The sequence below is a fragment of the Mercenaria mercenaria genome, chromosome 9 (genome assembly GCF_021730395.1).
Source record: "Mercenaria mercenaria strain notata chromosome 9, MADL_Memer_1, whole genome shotgun sequence".
In the NCBI taxonomy this organism is placed as follows: Eukaryota; Metazoa; Mollusca; class Bivalvia; order Venerida; family Veneridae; genus Mercenaria; species Mercenaria mercenaria.
Window position 1 is genome coordinate 5644944 of NC_069369.1, and position 15111 is coordinate 5660054.

The window sequence follows — 15111 nt, forward strand, 5'->3', positions numbered from 1 at the left end:
TAGATTAATTTAGCAGTATGCACAGTACTTGATGTATAAAGGTAAGTTTAGACCACACTTTATTTCTACAGTGTAAGATAGTTATTAGTCTATGTTTTTAAAACTATACTGAAAAGTGAAAAGAGAATGACTGAATGAAGTTGTAAAACACTTTGATTTAGGGAGGGCCTAAGTTGTACACCTGTCCTGTTGTAGAATAGCTTTATTATACCAGTATTATCAGAATGATTTGCATGAAGTTCATGTGGTAGAAAAAAGTAGGCCCTAGGTCGCGGTGGGTCTTTAAACAAAGCAGGAACATTTAGGAAGGTGAACCAATAACGCATATCGCGTTAATGATTAATATGAGAATAAAGAAAAGTCATATAATGTCCTAGTGATGTGTATTTCTTCATTACATTTGTTTGTCAAACACAGTTTTTACAGATAACACTTCCCGTGTGGTTACTGTCCTTGTCGTAAAGAGAACAACAACAACAAAAAACACTTTCATTTTTTATCACAAGCCATATCGAAAAAGCGGCTTGCACCGAATCACATTTTTCACATGATACTGCCCGATTCTTTTGAGTAGAATTTATCAAAAATCGTAACTGCACCGTGTAATAACTCCTTTGAATTCCTGTAAAAAATCATGACCAAAGCGGGCTGTCTAAATAAGAATTTTACATGGCGCTTGAAAATGCTTCTAGCAATTAAGCATTTTCGATTGTTTTAATATTTAATCGTACGTGGTTTCATTTGTACAATGTACTGTATTCTTGCATTACTCCATTGATCATACATTGGTGGCCTCAAAAACAATTTATAACAGAATGGTGTGAAAAATTATTACTTCGTTAAGTTGTTTATGGCCAGCCACATAATACATAGTTTATATTCCACTTCTGTCAACGCATTACCCATGCTAATCTGAATGCATTAAATGAAATAATTTGTCAAATCTGACAAAAAAGTGTGTTGCAACGATATTCCACATGCATCACAACCCTGTCTATTCATTACTGCCAAACACAAATGAAACCTTTTCACCCAGGACTTTAATACTGTTCCAAGTGGACAGAAAGCTGCAAGGACGAACGGAAAAGCCTAAAACGCTGTTTCTGATTAAGATATATCTAAGATCTGTCCACTTGCAAATGATCGTGATAAGGTAACATGCGAAAATATGCTTTCAGATGATGACTTTTTTTATATCAAGAAAAGAAACAAACGGATTAAATGCTTGAAATTACAAGTAACAAAGCCAACTTTAATAATAATTATCCAGTCCTTCGCAAATGTATGAGTATCGCACTTATATGTACATGTTGTGCCATTAAAAGCACATTTTCAATGATTATTAAATTTTACGCGCAATTACAGGAAGTAACAAATCGAATGCCAAATGTTCATATATTACCACGTACTGACATCAGCAAGTCCTATTAGCCATTTTGGAACACCTAGTTATATACAGCTCAATACAAACATGGTTTACCAGTAACATATACATTTTATATTCAAATTGTAAAATCAATATAGAAGTAACGAAAGTAATCCATAACGAAAATCTTTCGTATTTTGTCGTTTTTTGTATTTTCTTTGTTTGTATTGATCTACTGAACCGAAAGATTATACCTCATACCGACTAAAACTATGTGAGACTTCTTACATAGTTTAAACTGCAGTCAGTGTTTGATCGTTGGCTGGACTATTTTATCACTGATAAATCTTACATAATCTAAATGGTCAGCTTGACCTGTATTAAGTCCGTGACCAGGGGCTGGGCCACTACTTAATCATTGAGAATTCATCCGCATTGCTCATGAATGGAACTATTTGATGTAGCACAGGAATTAGGAAGTTGTTAGGAATAAAACATACACTAGCTGATTCAGAAAATTAATTATAACTCTGGAGGAGGGTAAACTCGCCTCCAAAAAGTAGATTCAAGTATATCATAACACGGCTGCAGGAACAGGCACTTTGAATAAACGGGCAAAACATGTCATAACAGTGAATATTTTCATACATGTACGTTTTTTTCCAGATTTTACTACTTTCCATGCATAAGTACAAAGTAGTTATAAAAATCAAGGATGAAAGTTCGCCTGCAAAAACAGAGCTGACTTTTGTCTTTGACGAGTCAGCTTTTGTCGCCGTAACAGCTTACCAGAACAGCAAGATCACTCAGCTCAAAATACAGAACAATCCATTCGCAAAAGCATTCCGAGATTGTCACAGTTCCTCGTAAGTAATATTTATTTTTCCACCCTTCAACACATGCGTTCATGACATTTTTCTGTTTTAAGAGAGTTACAACAATAGTTGACGCTACGAACTTTTCGACCCAAGTATGTTTTAAGATCATGACTCTATTATGATTTAACTAGAATGTCATGAATTTGTTAACATTAAAAAGATAAAACACAAAAGTCTGTAGCAGGCCACATAAGCTTCGTAGATTTACGGCAAGTATATTTGAATGCTCGCTATATATTTGGCACAAGATACTTGCTAACTACAGATGCTGTTTCAACTATCGTCTTCCATGTGCAAAGCACTATAATGTACATGTGTGTAATATATAATGGATTTGCTATACAACATACAATATCGTACAGAGGATAGTCACACTTGATCAATGTTTTCTATAATCGCGTCACCTAACAACGTTTAGTTTTGTTTCAATATACATGTATATATATATTGACCTCTGAAAACTAGAGAAAATGACACAGATAGTACCACCGTTACTCAAAACAATCAATTTTTAGGCCATTGATCTCTAATGTTTCAGGTGTTCATATTATAGTAGAAAAGTTTAAAACTGGAAAAGGTCCGAGCTAATATAAGCTCTACTTTAATAACAATTACTTTAATAACAAAGTATGCGCATAATTGACAATTATAATCTCTTAGACATTATATTAAATCAAAAGCAAATACATCACCATTTAAATGCTAGAATTATAAGAGACTTGTCTCATATATAATATAATTCATAGTCATTACAGGAATTCATATATACAACTGTTAATTGTGACTAAAATGATTTTTAATTTTATAAGTAGAAAAACAACTACAGATAAAAGACTCGTGCAAATTATAAAACAGCAAGCAGAAAAACATTTATCAACCTATGTTATTTAGATAATAACTTCTTCACTTGTGCGACTTTATAATATTTCTCTCAACTACATGGTTTTAAGTTAAACATATATTTACATACTCTTCTACTTAATCTCCTAGTATATGTGAAAGACCTATTATTGACCTTTTAAATAAATGGATTTGATTCGAAGTGAATTCATTAGAATGTCAGTAGGTGATCTATAACTAAGGTACCGTGTATTTGCCTCCAATCTTCCTTTGTCACATCAATGACCTTCCAAGGTTAGATACCTCCCAAGTCAGATTATTCGCAGATGACTGCCTCTCATACACAATCATACGGTCAGCAAGCGACTATACCAGGAAGGGTCATGAGAAATGAGCCGCATGGGGAATGCGCTTCAAACGCTAAGAAGTGTTACACCCTAAGCATCTGAAACAAGTCTTCTCACTTCTATCAATTCATCAACATTTTCCTCCAACAAGTATCCTGCAGCCGAAATTATGGTGTAATCATTGCAGCAGATCTCCATTTGGGCACACATATTTCCAATATCTGCAGGAAAGCAAACTCAAGAACAGCCCTGTTGAATGCAGAAAACTCGCGTTCACATCACTAGTCCGTTACACTTTGAGCATGGATCTGCTGTTTGGCGCCATCACTTCTCCAAAGACAACAGCATCAACGTAATTCATTGCAGACAGCACGTTTCATTAGAAGGATGATAAGAGCCGGGACGAGGGCAGTGACACTCAGCCTGTCAACACTCTAACAGCGCCGGGAATTTAAGAGACTAACCTTCCTGTTCCAGACTGTGCAAGGTATGGTGCCAGCAGCGGACACCTGTGACTTCTTAGTCAGACAAAATCCAAAACGCAGCCTTAAACCTGCGGAGCATATTAATATGGACACTACAAATATTCTTTATAATCAGGTTACTAACCATTATAAATGTTTCCTAGTACATTTCCGGATATAACATAAGAACACTTTCTTTGTAAGAGCTATAGTTAGTGGAACTAACCGGAAGAAAGCAGCATCAGTGCCAGTATTGGAATCTACTGAATAACCAGATACAGATAAAAATTTGCCTATTCAGGAACTACAAATAGTAAATATTCACATCGGCAGACAGCGAGGTAGTTTTATTTCAACATGTACCGGTAGACGCACGACAATGTCATACGATATTTCAAAACTGCCACTTCATATATATTATTGTATGTTGTTTCGCATTTTTAAGCGTCACTTCGCAGTCTTGTGCATCATGCTTTAGACGTATATACGACGCACGATACTGCGATACGACATTGAGAAAATGTCGCATCACCGAGTGTCACTTCGACATGTTGAGCGCCGTGTCACTTTGTCGCGTGTCGCATCGTATTATCGTGGGTCCTATCGCATTTTTGTGTGTCGTATTACATGGTGGTGTGTCGTATTGCATTTCGTGTGTCGCGGTCATCGAAAAGGCAGAGCACGACCACAACAGTGCGTATTGACCTGCTGAACAACAAAAGGAGGCAGGTCGATTGTCGCATCGATGCTAATTAAAGATGGTTAATGCCTTCTCATATGACACCAGTATTGGTTTTTCCAGGTAGCCAACTCGGGTCAAATAAACTTGAAGCTTGCACTGCAATCGAGCTAAAATAAATTACTATAAACCAAGTAGGAGTACGTAATAAGTGATAAATGAGAAAGTTTGTGAGACATAGCAACAGTATCCAAGGGTGTAGGAGTGTTTCTTAGGTCCCAAGTTGTTCATCGGATTTTTTTTCTGAAAAAAATTGAGGCGGCGTGCGAAAAAATAATTTAATTTTTTTTGGAGAAAATCAAGAGCAAGCGAAGAGCGAAGAATTATATTTGTCTTGTTTTGGCACTCGATTATCTAATAAAAACCTCAAAATAGAATGTACATCCCTTTTACATTAAAAATAATTCACCAGGGATTGAGAAAACATGGGTACATTTTGCTTCGGGTACATTCTGACAACACAACAAAGCGAACTCGTTAAAAAGGTTATAACATTGGCATAGAGTATAGTGTAATCAAAAAATGTATGCGTTTGAAAATTCTGTTAAAAATATGTAATATGCAACAATGCATAACCTTAAACCATAATCATGACATAGATATGTGACTTGAATATTTACTGCTATGAAAATGTAGCATTTTTAGCTTGATTTTTCGAAGTTTTTGATAGTCAAATATCTCTGTTACTATTAAAGCTTTTGACTTGAAAATAGTTATTTACTATCAAAGTCTACTCCAGGAGAAACATTCCCCATAACTCTGATTTAAATTTTGACAGAGTTATGCCCCTTTTAACTTAGAATATTTTTGTTAAAGTTTCATATAATGTCCAATATCTCTGTTACTTTAAAAGCTATTGACTATTATGCCCCTTTTACTGGCAAAGCTCTAATTCAGAGTCAAGCACTAAGAAAAGTCGAGCGTGCTGTTTCACGGACAGCACTTGTTCTAACTTTAAAAACTTTCTTAACGGATTAAATTTGGTGAAACAAAGTCTCAATTAAAGCGACTAACCCACACATTGTGAATTGTGATTTTTAAAATAATTTATCACCGAAAGGCAAAATATTTTCGGGGATTTTCGTTAGCTTACGCAATATTTGTATATTGAAAATATCTATATTACTTAAATAACCTATATAAATAGCCAATGACACGGTGGCGTGGTGGTAAGGTGTCTGACTTCCATGCACGTTACCACGAGTTCAAAAACATCTCAGACCACTTTCTTTAAAAATTTCAGTGTAATTTTATGTTATCGATATTGCTTTTACTCTTTCAATATTTACGTAACAGATTTCACAAATTCTGACTGTTATTTAGTATTGATTTTCTTGAAACGCTGGTGACAAGTATTTTGTCTTTTTATGTGAGAAACTTTTAAAGATAATTTTGTTCCACAACGGTTAACTAGACTACAAGTGTATTTCTTTTAAGAAATGGACCTTAAAGTTTAATCAGATAAGTGTGGCAATTTTTCTACATGTAAAGTTTGCAGATAAAATTTGAAAAAAAAAATGGTCAGATGCAGGACCCGAACCAAAAACATCGAGATTGGCAGGTAAACGTTTTGTCCGCACAGCTACTTGCACATGAGATACATATTAGTTAAAAATAAAGAAATATATATGCAATAGTTATATCTCTATTAAGCTTTGGACACCGAGAAATAATTTACGCAAAGATACGGAATAAGGTCAAAACTTACGGACAATAGTGTACTGACTTCTTTTTATCATGACTAATGTTTTATTTGGTTACATTTTCAAAACGCTATAACACTAAGCGATTATACTTGTGCGCTCTGCTGATTATCACGTTCTCACTGTCACCTGATGTTTGCAAGGTGCTCGCTGAAGCCGGGAATTCCGATTTTTTTTATTATAAACCGGAAAACCTTTATCAGAAATAGTAGACGAATGTTTTTAGATTTGATTTTTAGGAAAACAACGATTTTGGACAGAACTTGATGAAAAATATATATTGTTAGAATATTAAATATGCAACATAAAGGTGAATATAGGTAAGCGTTTGATTTTATAAATTCTCACACCACGATGTATGGGTTAGTCGCTTTAAGATCTGAAATGGAGATTAACTTGCATTAACATTGTTCTACTCGAGGATTGGAAAATTTGAAGATCTAAATTGGTCTGAACACAATTCCTAATGTAAATTCCTTACCCAACCCACTTTCGTATACAAATGCTGATCATTTGGACAGGAAAACCAGAAAACAGAAAAGTGACATGCATCAGGACGTATATACCCTTACCGAAATAATGTAGATTGATGTTATCAAATAAATTAGTATGCTTTTTCATCCTATTTCAATTAAATAAATCCGATTTTTGTAACAACTCAATTTGGTAAGCATTCGCAGAAAATGGCGTAACTGCATAAGGGGAAATAACTTTAATCCCACTAATATAAGTATCATGATATTCTATAGACGCTGTATGTAGTAGTGTGTATTTATTGTGATTAAAGCCCATTTTAGAACAAATCTGGAATTAGAATTATAAGCATTTGTACGCTGTTACGTCCGTAAAATATAGCGCACCAACACATGTTGGCTTGATTTTTTTTCAGTGGAGCGAGCGCAAAGCCAAAAACAAATCATACATTTTTTCTGAAAATATACGAGCGGCAAATTCCATGAACAACTTTTTAATTTGATGAGGCCTTATCTATTAAGAATATGATATTTAGCCAAAAAATGGAGTATTAAAACGATTGACGTATTGTTGTGGAATGTGCTTTAAGTGTATTCAGTTCAAGTTGATTTGCGTGATATGTACAAATTTTTTCTTTGTTGCAAATGATAAATTTTTCTACATCCAATCTCTATTTGCAGGTTTAAGAGTGTGTCTCCAAGACGACGGGATGCAAAGTCAAAAAGTAAGATAAATATTTTGGTGTTCATTAATTATATTTTAACATGTTTTGTTGATGTCAATCTATTACTTCAAATTCACACGGGTGGTAAACGCGCAGTCCAGTTCCCAATGGAAATACGCTTAAATGGGCAGGGTAGCGTCTGGTGCTGGTGTTGCGCGTAAGAAATGATGAAATTGAAGTAGGTGAACTTGTGTTGTTATGGCACAATTACAAATGTTATCGAATAAAAAAAAATATGATGAAATACAGTATGTGTGAATTATCTCCTTTGTAATGCATATTTTGGTCCTGTTTTCACAAAATGTCTGTCGACACGATGCGTGAAAAAGGAGGAAATCGACAAAAATGGCAATTTCTGACTCCATGTGAATAGTTTTAAGACGCCTGACACTTCTAATGATAAGTCAGCTGTAATATAATTGTGAATATCTAATTTATTTTGTTCATGTACTGCTTGACATTTATGTTGATTTTTTTATACTCATGGAAAGAAAACTTGTTATATTTGTAGCAAGCTACTGTAAAAAAGTTAATATAAGATTTGAATGCTATTTGTATACGTAATACGGATATGAACCATATTGGGATTTTTTGAAAATCATCAAATAATCGCTAACGCGATTCGTGGATTTTTAAGACGTCTCAATGTAGTTTATACCTATATAAACGTACAAAAATAGCATTTAATTCTTAAAAAGATTACGGTTTAAGCCTTTATACCTACAGACTGTTTAATGACTTTAAACGTATATATTTTCGTAAATAATATTGACTGATGCATTGATTTTGGAACTAAATGTGGATTTGAAGCTAGTTCTCAACATGTTATCGCAGTATGGAAATATCACTTCAAATCTGAGAGGAAATCTATTCGAGTTGAGTAATTTTAATAACAACAAGGCCACATAGTTGCTTTGAGTTAACATAGGTTTAGCAAAGCATTGTTCGAGTTAGCGTCTGACAGCATAGGACTCAATAAAATATTAATTACGTGATTTAATACTCGCTTGGTCGTTTGGCCAAGAACTGCACCGTAAGGCAAAAGCCGATATAATAAATCCTAATGTTAAGGTCTGTATGAAATCACCTTAATGACTATGTAATTAATTAATTTTAAAGCATTTCCTCATTCATTATCGAAATGTGTTGTTCACCACAACAGACAACAGAAAGATCTTTTTCATTTTTATGATTCCTGAATATAAATTTCGACCTAAGTTATTGTCATGAAGAAAAACTCTATCAGACTTACCTTCGTGTTTAACTTGTTTTCTGTCTGTTTTAAGTTGCAATTTGGACACTCGCCTGCAACCAGGATAACGCAATGCCTGGCTCAGTTTCACATGATCGCAGAATGTAAACTACGTTAAAGTTATATTACATTTCAATCAATTTGTTTATTATGCGTCTGTATAATAATAAATTACCAGTGAAGGACAAAAAAATATATATATATGTAATCCACTGACTGAAATTAAAATGAGAAATTGTGACTAATGAGCAGCATTAATAATAAGGGATTCATAGTGAACAGGTTTACAATAAACACTTCGTCAGCCATATTGACTTTCATTTTTGGCAAATTTAGGATAACGAAAAATGGAAAAATGATATCATCCTTCAAGTTAAAGCTTGTTTTACATGCATGGTCACCTCTTGACATGATCTGACAGAAGTTACAACGAGTCGCAGTTATGTTTCATGACAATAACATTTAAAGTCGAATTTTTAAAAAAATGAAAAATTAAACCAAGTCAGTTGAAATAGGTACTAAAACTTTTCGACAGGGTTACTAATTCATTCCATCTTGTGTATAAAATCCTAACACACGCTTACAAAGTCCTCCATGCTAAAACTGACAAAGGCGGACACAACCCACGGCCCTTTGATTTTTTTTTTAAATCATATCCAAATGGCGATCGATTCATTCAGTGTACAAATAGATAATCACCTATTGATTTATTTAATTTAACAAATCGAAGGGATATAGAGAAGGGACTGATCGCAGCGATGATTTCCGGCCGAGATTGGTTGTCTACACTCGTATTCTTTATTTGTTGTGAAACCGTGGTCTTTATTTTTGTGGACTTTAAGTTTATTGTTTTGATTCTGATATGTTGTTGATTCTGCGCACGGTAAATTGTCTGGAGAATAACGATTATAATAAGAATATAAAACTGTTCGTAAATATAAGGATGAGATAGGGATATATTAGATATAAGCCCTTGATACAATACATCATTTTTGGCAAATTTAGGATAACGAAAAATGGAAAAATGATATCATCCTTCAAGTTAAAGCTTGTTTTACATGCATGGTCACCTCTTGACATGATCTGACAGAAGTTACAACGGTACGCAGTTATGTTTCATGACAATAACATTTAAAGTCGAATTTAAAAAAAAATGAAAAATTAAACCAAGTCAGTTGAAATAGGTACTAAAACTTTTCGACAGGGTTACTAATTCATTCCATCTTGTGTATAAAATCCTAACACACGCTTACAAAGTCCTCCATGCTAAAACTGACAAAGGCGGACACAACCCACGGCCCTTTGATTTTTTTTAAATCATATCCAAATGGCGATCGATTCATTCAGTGTACAAATAGATAATCACCTATTGATTTTTTTAATTTAACAAATCGAAGGGATATAGAGAAGGGACTGATCGCAGCGATGATTTCCGGCCGAGATTGGTTGTCTACACTCGTATTCTTTATTTGTTGCGAAACCGTGGTCTTTATTTTTGTGGACTTTAAGTTTATTGTCTTGATTCTGATATGTTGTTGATTCTGCGCACGGTAAATTGTCTGGAGAATAACGATTATAATAAGAATATAAAACTGTTCGTAAATATAAGGATGAGATAGGGATATATTAGATATAAGCCCTTGATACAATACATTTCCTACGAATTTTGATTTTGTTTTCAATATGAACATCATTTAAAAACGAACTAATAAAGGATCTTCTACAGATTTTATTTCGTATGACATGTCTAATATGGATTTAAGGAACACGTGATATATTTGTTCGAGTACGTACTAATTATGGCGTTGATGACTGAAGGGCAAAAGCAGTAAGTCACACCAAAGACATCTTTTATGCTTCAGTATTTTTATGACCCGGTCTCATTAGATGACATCCTCGAAGTTACAAACAAGTCCAATGTTATGGTCTTGATCACCAAGGTGACCTATGTTTTGCCATGACAGTTACATAATAATTACGTTCGTAGTTAATACCCGTATATTACTTAAACAGCAACTTCAGTGAGAAAGAGGTGCATCCCTTAAAATTTCATAATGATTATCATTCAAGTCGGAGAAAAAATGTATTGTGCTGCGTTATTTGAAGTAAACAAACTCAACTCATTTGACCGATAAAGTGAAAGAAAATATTACTCTCAAATGTAATGAACAAGTTCTATGTCTGTTTTGTGAGTGGATCTAGACTTGAGAATGCTTGTGTACGACCCAAAATAAAAATAAAGGTGGCTTCTCAGGTAAGGTGTAAAGTAATAACATATATTTATCCTTTAATCAAGGCATTTTGTACAAAAAAAAATGTGATCAAACTCTTTTTTTTAAATGTGGCAATACAATTCGCGATATAACGATGATTTATGTATATTTAAACAATAGGGTAACAAACGGCGACATATATTCGTTTATTGAGGCTTATATTACTTAGATAATTAAAACAGATACGCTTTTACCTTCAGACTGTTTTGCTATCCAGTCACCGCAGCCAACAATTCCGTATCCTGTGAGCGAGTTCCAGCCATTTCTTCAGTACCCACCGTTGCCATTTCAGCAAGTTGGATTTGGTATGGCGGCCTTAGATAAACTTTCTAGAAACACAGCGGACATAAATGCCAGGAACGTTGCACCATGTAGGCATTTTATCATTTATACAGTCCTATAAATAAAAATTTAAAAAAGATAAAATGCTCAAAAAATAAAATTTATAATCATCATTATATCACCTCATAGGTAGGAAGATATATTGATTTTTGCCAGTCTGTATGACGAAAACGTTTGTCCGTACCACTTCAGTGAAACTACTAGTAGGATTTCAACCAAAGCCTTGTAGAAAGGTTCATTAGCGAGGTTTGTATATTGTAGGCATTAGCCGGTTGAATGATATTAGGATGATAGCTTGTTTGCAATGACTAGTTCTCCTATCAAACTGATGAAATTGCAGCTCGCTCCTGGCCATGTCCTTTACATTACTGGAGTACTGGAGTACATGCTCCGTGGTCTGATCTTCCTCACCACATCGGCAGGTTGGTGATGTTGCCCGTCTGTATTTCTTGTACATGTGAACATTGAGTTTGTTGTGCCCTGAGCGAAGCCTGGCCAGCATCACTTATTCCGAACGATCAAGGTGATGAAAAGCATCTTACTCTTTCCTTGGTCTCGTCAGTGCTTTGATGATGGTGACTTTCTCCTTGTAGCTCACAGGTGTTGTTTGTTGCTCTGACTGAGCTCCTAGCTTTGCCAGTAGGATTCTGTCGAGGTTACCTCACCCTAAGTTCCGAGTCCATACCCTACTCTAGGAACACAGGGGCTATTTGTCCAATAGGTGGGGTCTGTTCATGGGCATCAGGGCGTGTCCTGACACCGGTGGGCCTGGCATGCCACAAGTCTGGAGGCAGACCTCTTCCGAGTCCTCTGCAATTCTGACTGTGGCCGCAAGGTGCTCAGTTACCGTGTGAAGCCATCTAGGGGGCACTGCAAAGGGGGCTATGTACTGGCAGGGAAGGCTTGCGAACTCGGCTTCTTTTTCACCAGAAGGCTAGCCAGCGGCAGAGGCATCAGCAGACCAATCCCACACCGAAAATGGACAATATCAGAGTTATGAGGCCTTGAATTATCAAATATATTCAATATTTAACTGTTTACATTCAAGCAGCTTCATTTGTTAATGATACCGTATCATATTTACATATAATGTATATAATATTTGTAAAATCAGTAACAAGTCAGATTTCCATGTACAATGCAGTGTGACTTACTACAAAAACCAAACTAGGAATGTTAACTCAAGTTTGAGAATGTGGTATTCAGATAAGGCATCAGTGAGCACTGGCCCTCGTTTTAGCTTTCGTTGATTAGTTATCGTTGCATACAATATCCTTTTTACTTTAAACAATTCCCATTTCATTTCCCCCCCAAAATTAACATTGTAATGCTTAACATTTATATTTTCCTTTCTTCTTACACGTTGCTTGTGTGTTTTGCGATTATAGGCCATGCACATTCATCCTGCAATTTAATTGAAGCGTCATTGTGGAGACATGTATTCTTTTCAAAAGTAGTCTCTAGTTTATTTTCATCTAAATATATTTGAACTATTTCAGACCTTCCATGGGCTGCTGTAGGTAGGCAATGGTCCTTCCCATTCTGGACGGAAGACAGTCAAGCTTTATCGAAGTCTTTATGTTCAAGAACACATTCGTTCAGGACACCGGAAGTTGCATGTATGCAACTTCCGGTTGATTTGAACAAATTCAGAAGATCGTTTTCTGTTACTTCACAGACAAGCTCATGCAGCAGCCAAGATACTAGACAGCAAGAACAGCAAGAAGAAGCGAAAAGCGTCTATCAGAACTAAGACTTTCCTTTAAACTCCTCAAGGAAAATATACGTTTTGATTCGGTGTAAAATAGTATGGCAGAGAGAATTCTGTAACTGTAACCTTTATAAAGTCGGATTAGACATGTAACATTCATTTTATATTTGACATGAGACTTAAGGATTCAAACGAATGCAGCTTTTGATCGTGTATATGAATTTGCGGCGAAGCTTTTTTAGTTTACAGTGGGCAAGGTAGAAGTTCCATTACATCTCATTTGTTTTTGAGAGGTTTTACTGATTTATCAACGTTGGGGTAACTTGTCATGAAAACATGAATACTTTTGATGAATCTTTATTTCTATTTGAACACATAAATGCCCACTTTTCATTTTCCGAATTGTACTTCCAAAATAGTAACTTCAACTTACGGAAGAGACTACTGATAAGTGTTTTGTCATTGATTAAGGTTTAATCATGTAAAATGTTTAGACTGTTAAAAGATTGTAGTCTTGTCCATTTTTTTTTTCATAGAGAATATCATCTCGGTTTATCTTAAAGGTGGTCAATCACATTTAAGCAATATTTTATGACATTTTATCATTTTTAGTGTATTCTGAGATTTTTTATGAACAAAAAGACCAATTACGTAGAGTTAGATCCCTATTACAAATGTATGTTTAATTAGTTTTTATGAAATTTAGAAATTACTCCCCTTTAATATAATGTAGTGGATAAAATCTATTTCATTTGATTTCAATTTCTAGTTTTACATTTGCATTTGATTGATATAGAGATATTTCAATAATCTAAACTACAACCTAGCTTTTAACATAGTGTTTAGCTTTCTTATTCTATCCTTTATTTAGCCCGCTTAGCTCTGTCGGGAGAGCGTTGGTCTATGGATCGCGGGGTCGCGCGTTCGATACCCTGGGAGAGGGCGTATATTCTCCGCGACGATTTGATAAAAGACATTGTGTCTTAAATCATTGGTCCTCCACCGCTGCCAGTTCATGTCGGGAAGTTGGCAGTTACCTGCGGAGAACAGGATTGTACTGGTACAGAATCCAGGAACACTGGTTAGGTTAACTGCCCGTCGTTATATGACTGAAATACTGTTGCAATACGGTGTTAAACCCAAAACAAACAAACTATCCTTTTTGTTCAACCAAGACATGTAAAAAGCAGGTAATATTAAGTTTAGAAATTTGCATTTCTAATGAGTTTCGGCTAAATGTAAATTTGTAAATGTTAATCTTTGACAAATATAATACAATAGTTTATAATTGTATTTATATCATTCTTTAGGCAAAGTATGTTTATTATATAAATACATATTCTAAAATAACTCAATCTTTATTTTGAAAACAGGATAGAGAAATCAAATTTATTAAATTCTTCAGCTGAAAATTGAACATGTATAAAGCACTCAGTTAAAACAAATAAGCATCAATAAACATTTGCTAAACTTTCGATAAAATCCATAACCTGGTCAAAATCTGATTAACCACCTTTAACATATCTCCATATAATAAGTGAAGTAGTGCTATGTACAAATGCTGTTAACATATTCAGGGAGGGGAGGGGCGGGGTACTCTTCTTTGAATCTTTGAACAAATGAGATGAAGCATTGACTTATTTGTTTGTTTAGATGTTTTTCAACACATATTTCTTTGTAGTTATATATTCGTTTTTATTGTTCAAAGTTTTATTGAGTACGTGCTTCACTTTGCCTCCTGAATCCTCTTACATTTATAAAAGGATTGCTTAAAACAACAAGAGTCATTGATGCACTCAGTATACATATGCAAATTAAGAAGTGGACTGTGGACACCCAGGACGATCGGTATTTCAAGGGAACCATCTCAACATAATTTATTACATTATGTGCGGTAGGAAAACATGCATATACTGGTGATAAGAACCGGCTTATCATGCCACCACTTTGCATTGGGGCGGGGGGTAGATTTGGCTGGCTGTCTGTCCGTCCGTCTGA

The 15111-nt window shown here is 34.8% G+C and overlaps 1 protein-coding gene across 1 annotated transcript in view; it reads left to right on the forward strand.

Annotated features, from left to right (window-relative positions):
• LOC123547704 (T-box transcription factor T homolog) overlaps nucleotides 1–14670 on the forward strand; it is a 36754-nt gene extending 22084 nt beyond the window's left edge. Inside the window, exons 5-8 of the mRNA XM_045334966.2 lie at nucleotides 2033–2232; nucleotides 7492–7535; nucleotides 11261–11431; nucleotides 12902–14670. Of these exons, the coding sequence (XP_045190901.1) occupies nucleotides 2033–2232; nucleotides 7492–7535; nucleotides 11261–11431; nucleotides 12902–13155 (669 nt within the window). The 3' untranslated portion in view covers nucleotides 13156–14670. The remainder of the gene's footprint in view (nucleotides 1–2032; nucleotides 2233–7491; nucleotides 7536–11260; nucleotides 11432–12901) is intronic.
• The last annotated feature ends 441 nt before the right edge of the window (nucleotides 14671–15111 follow it).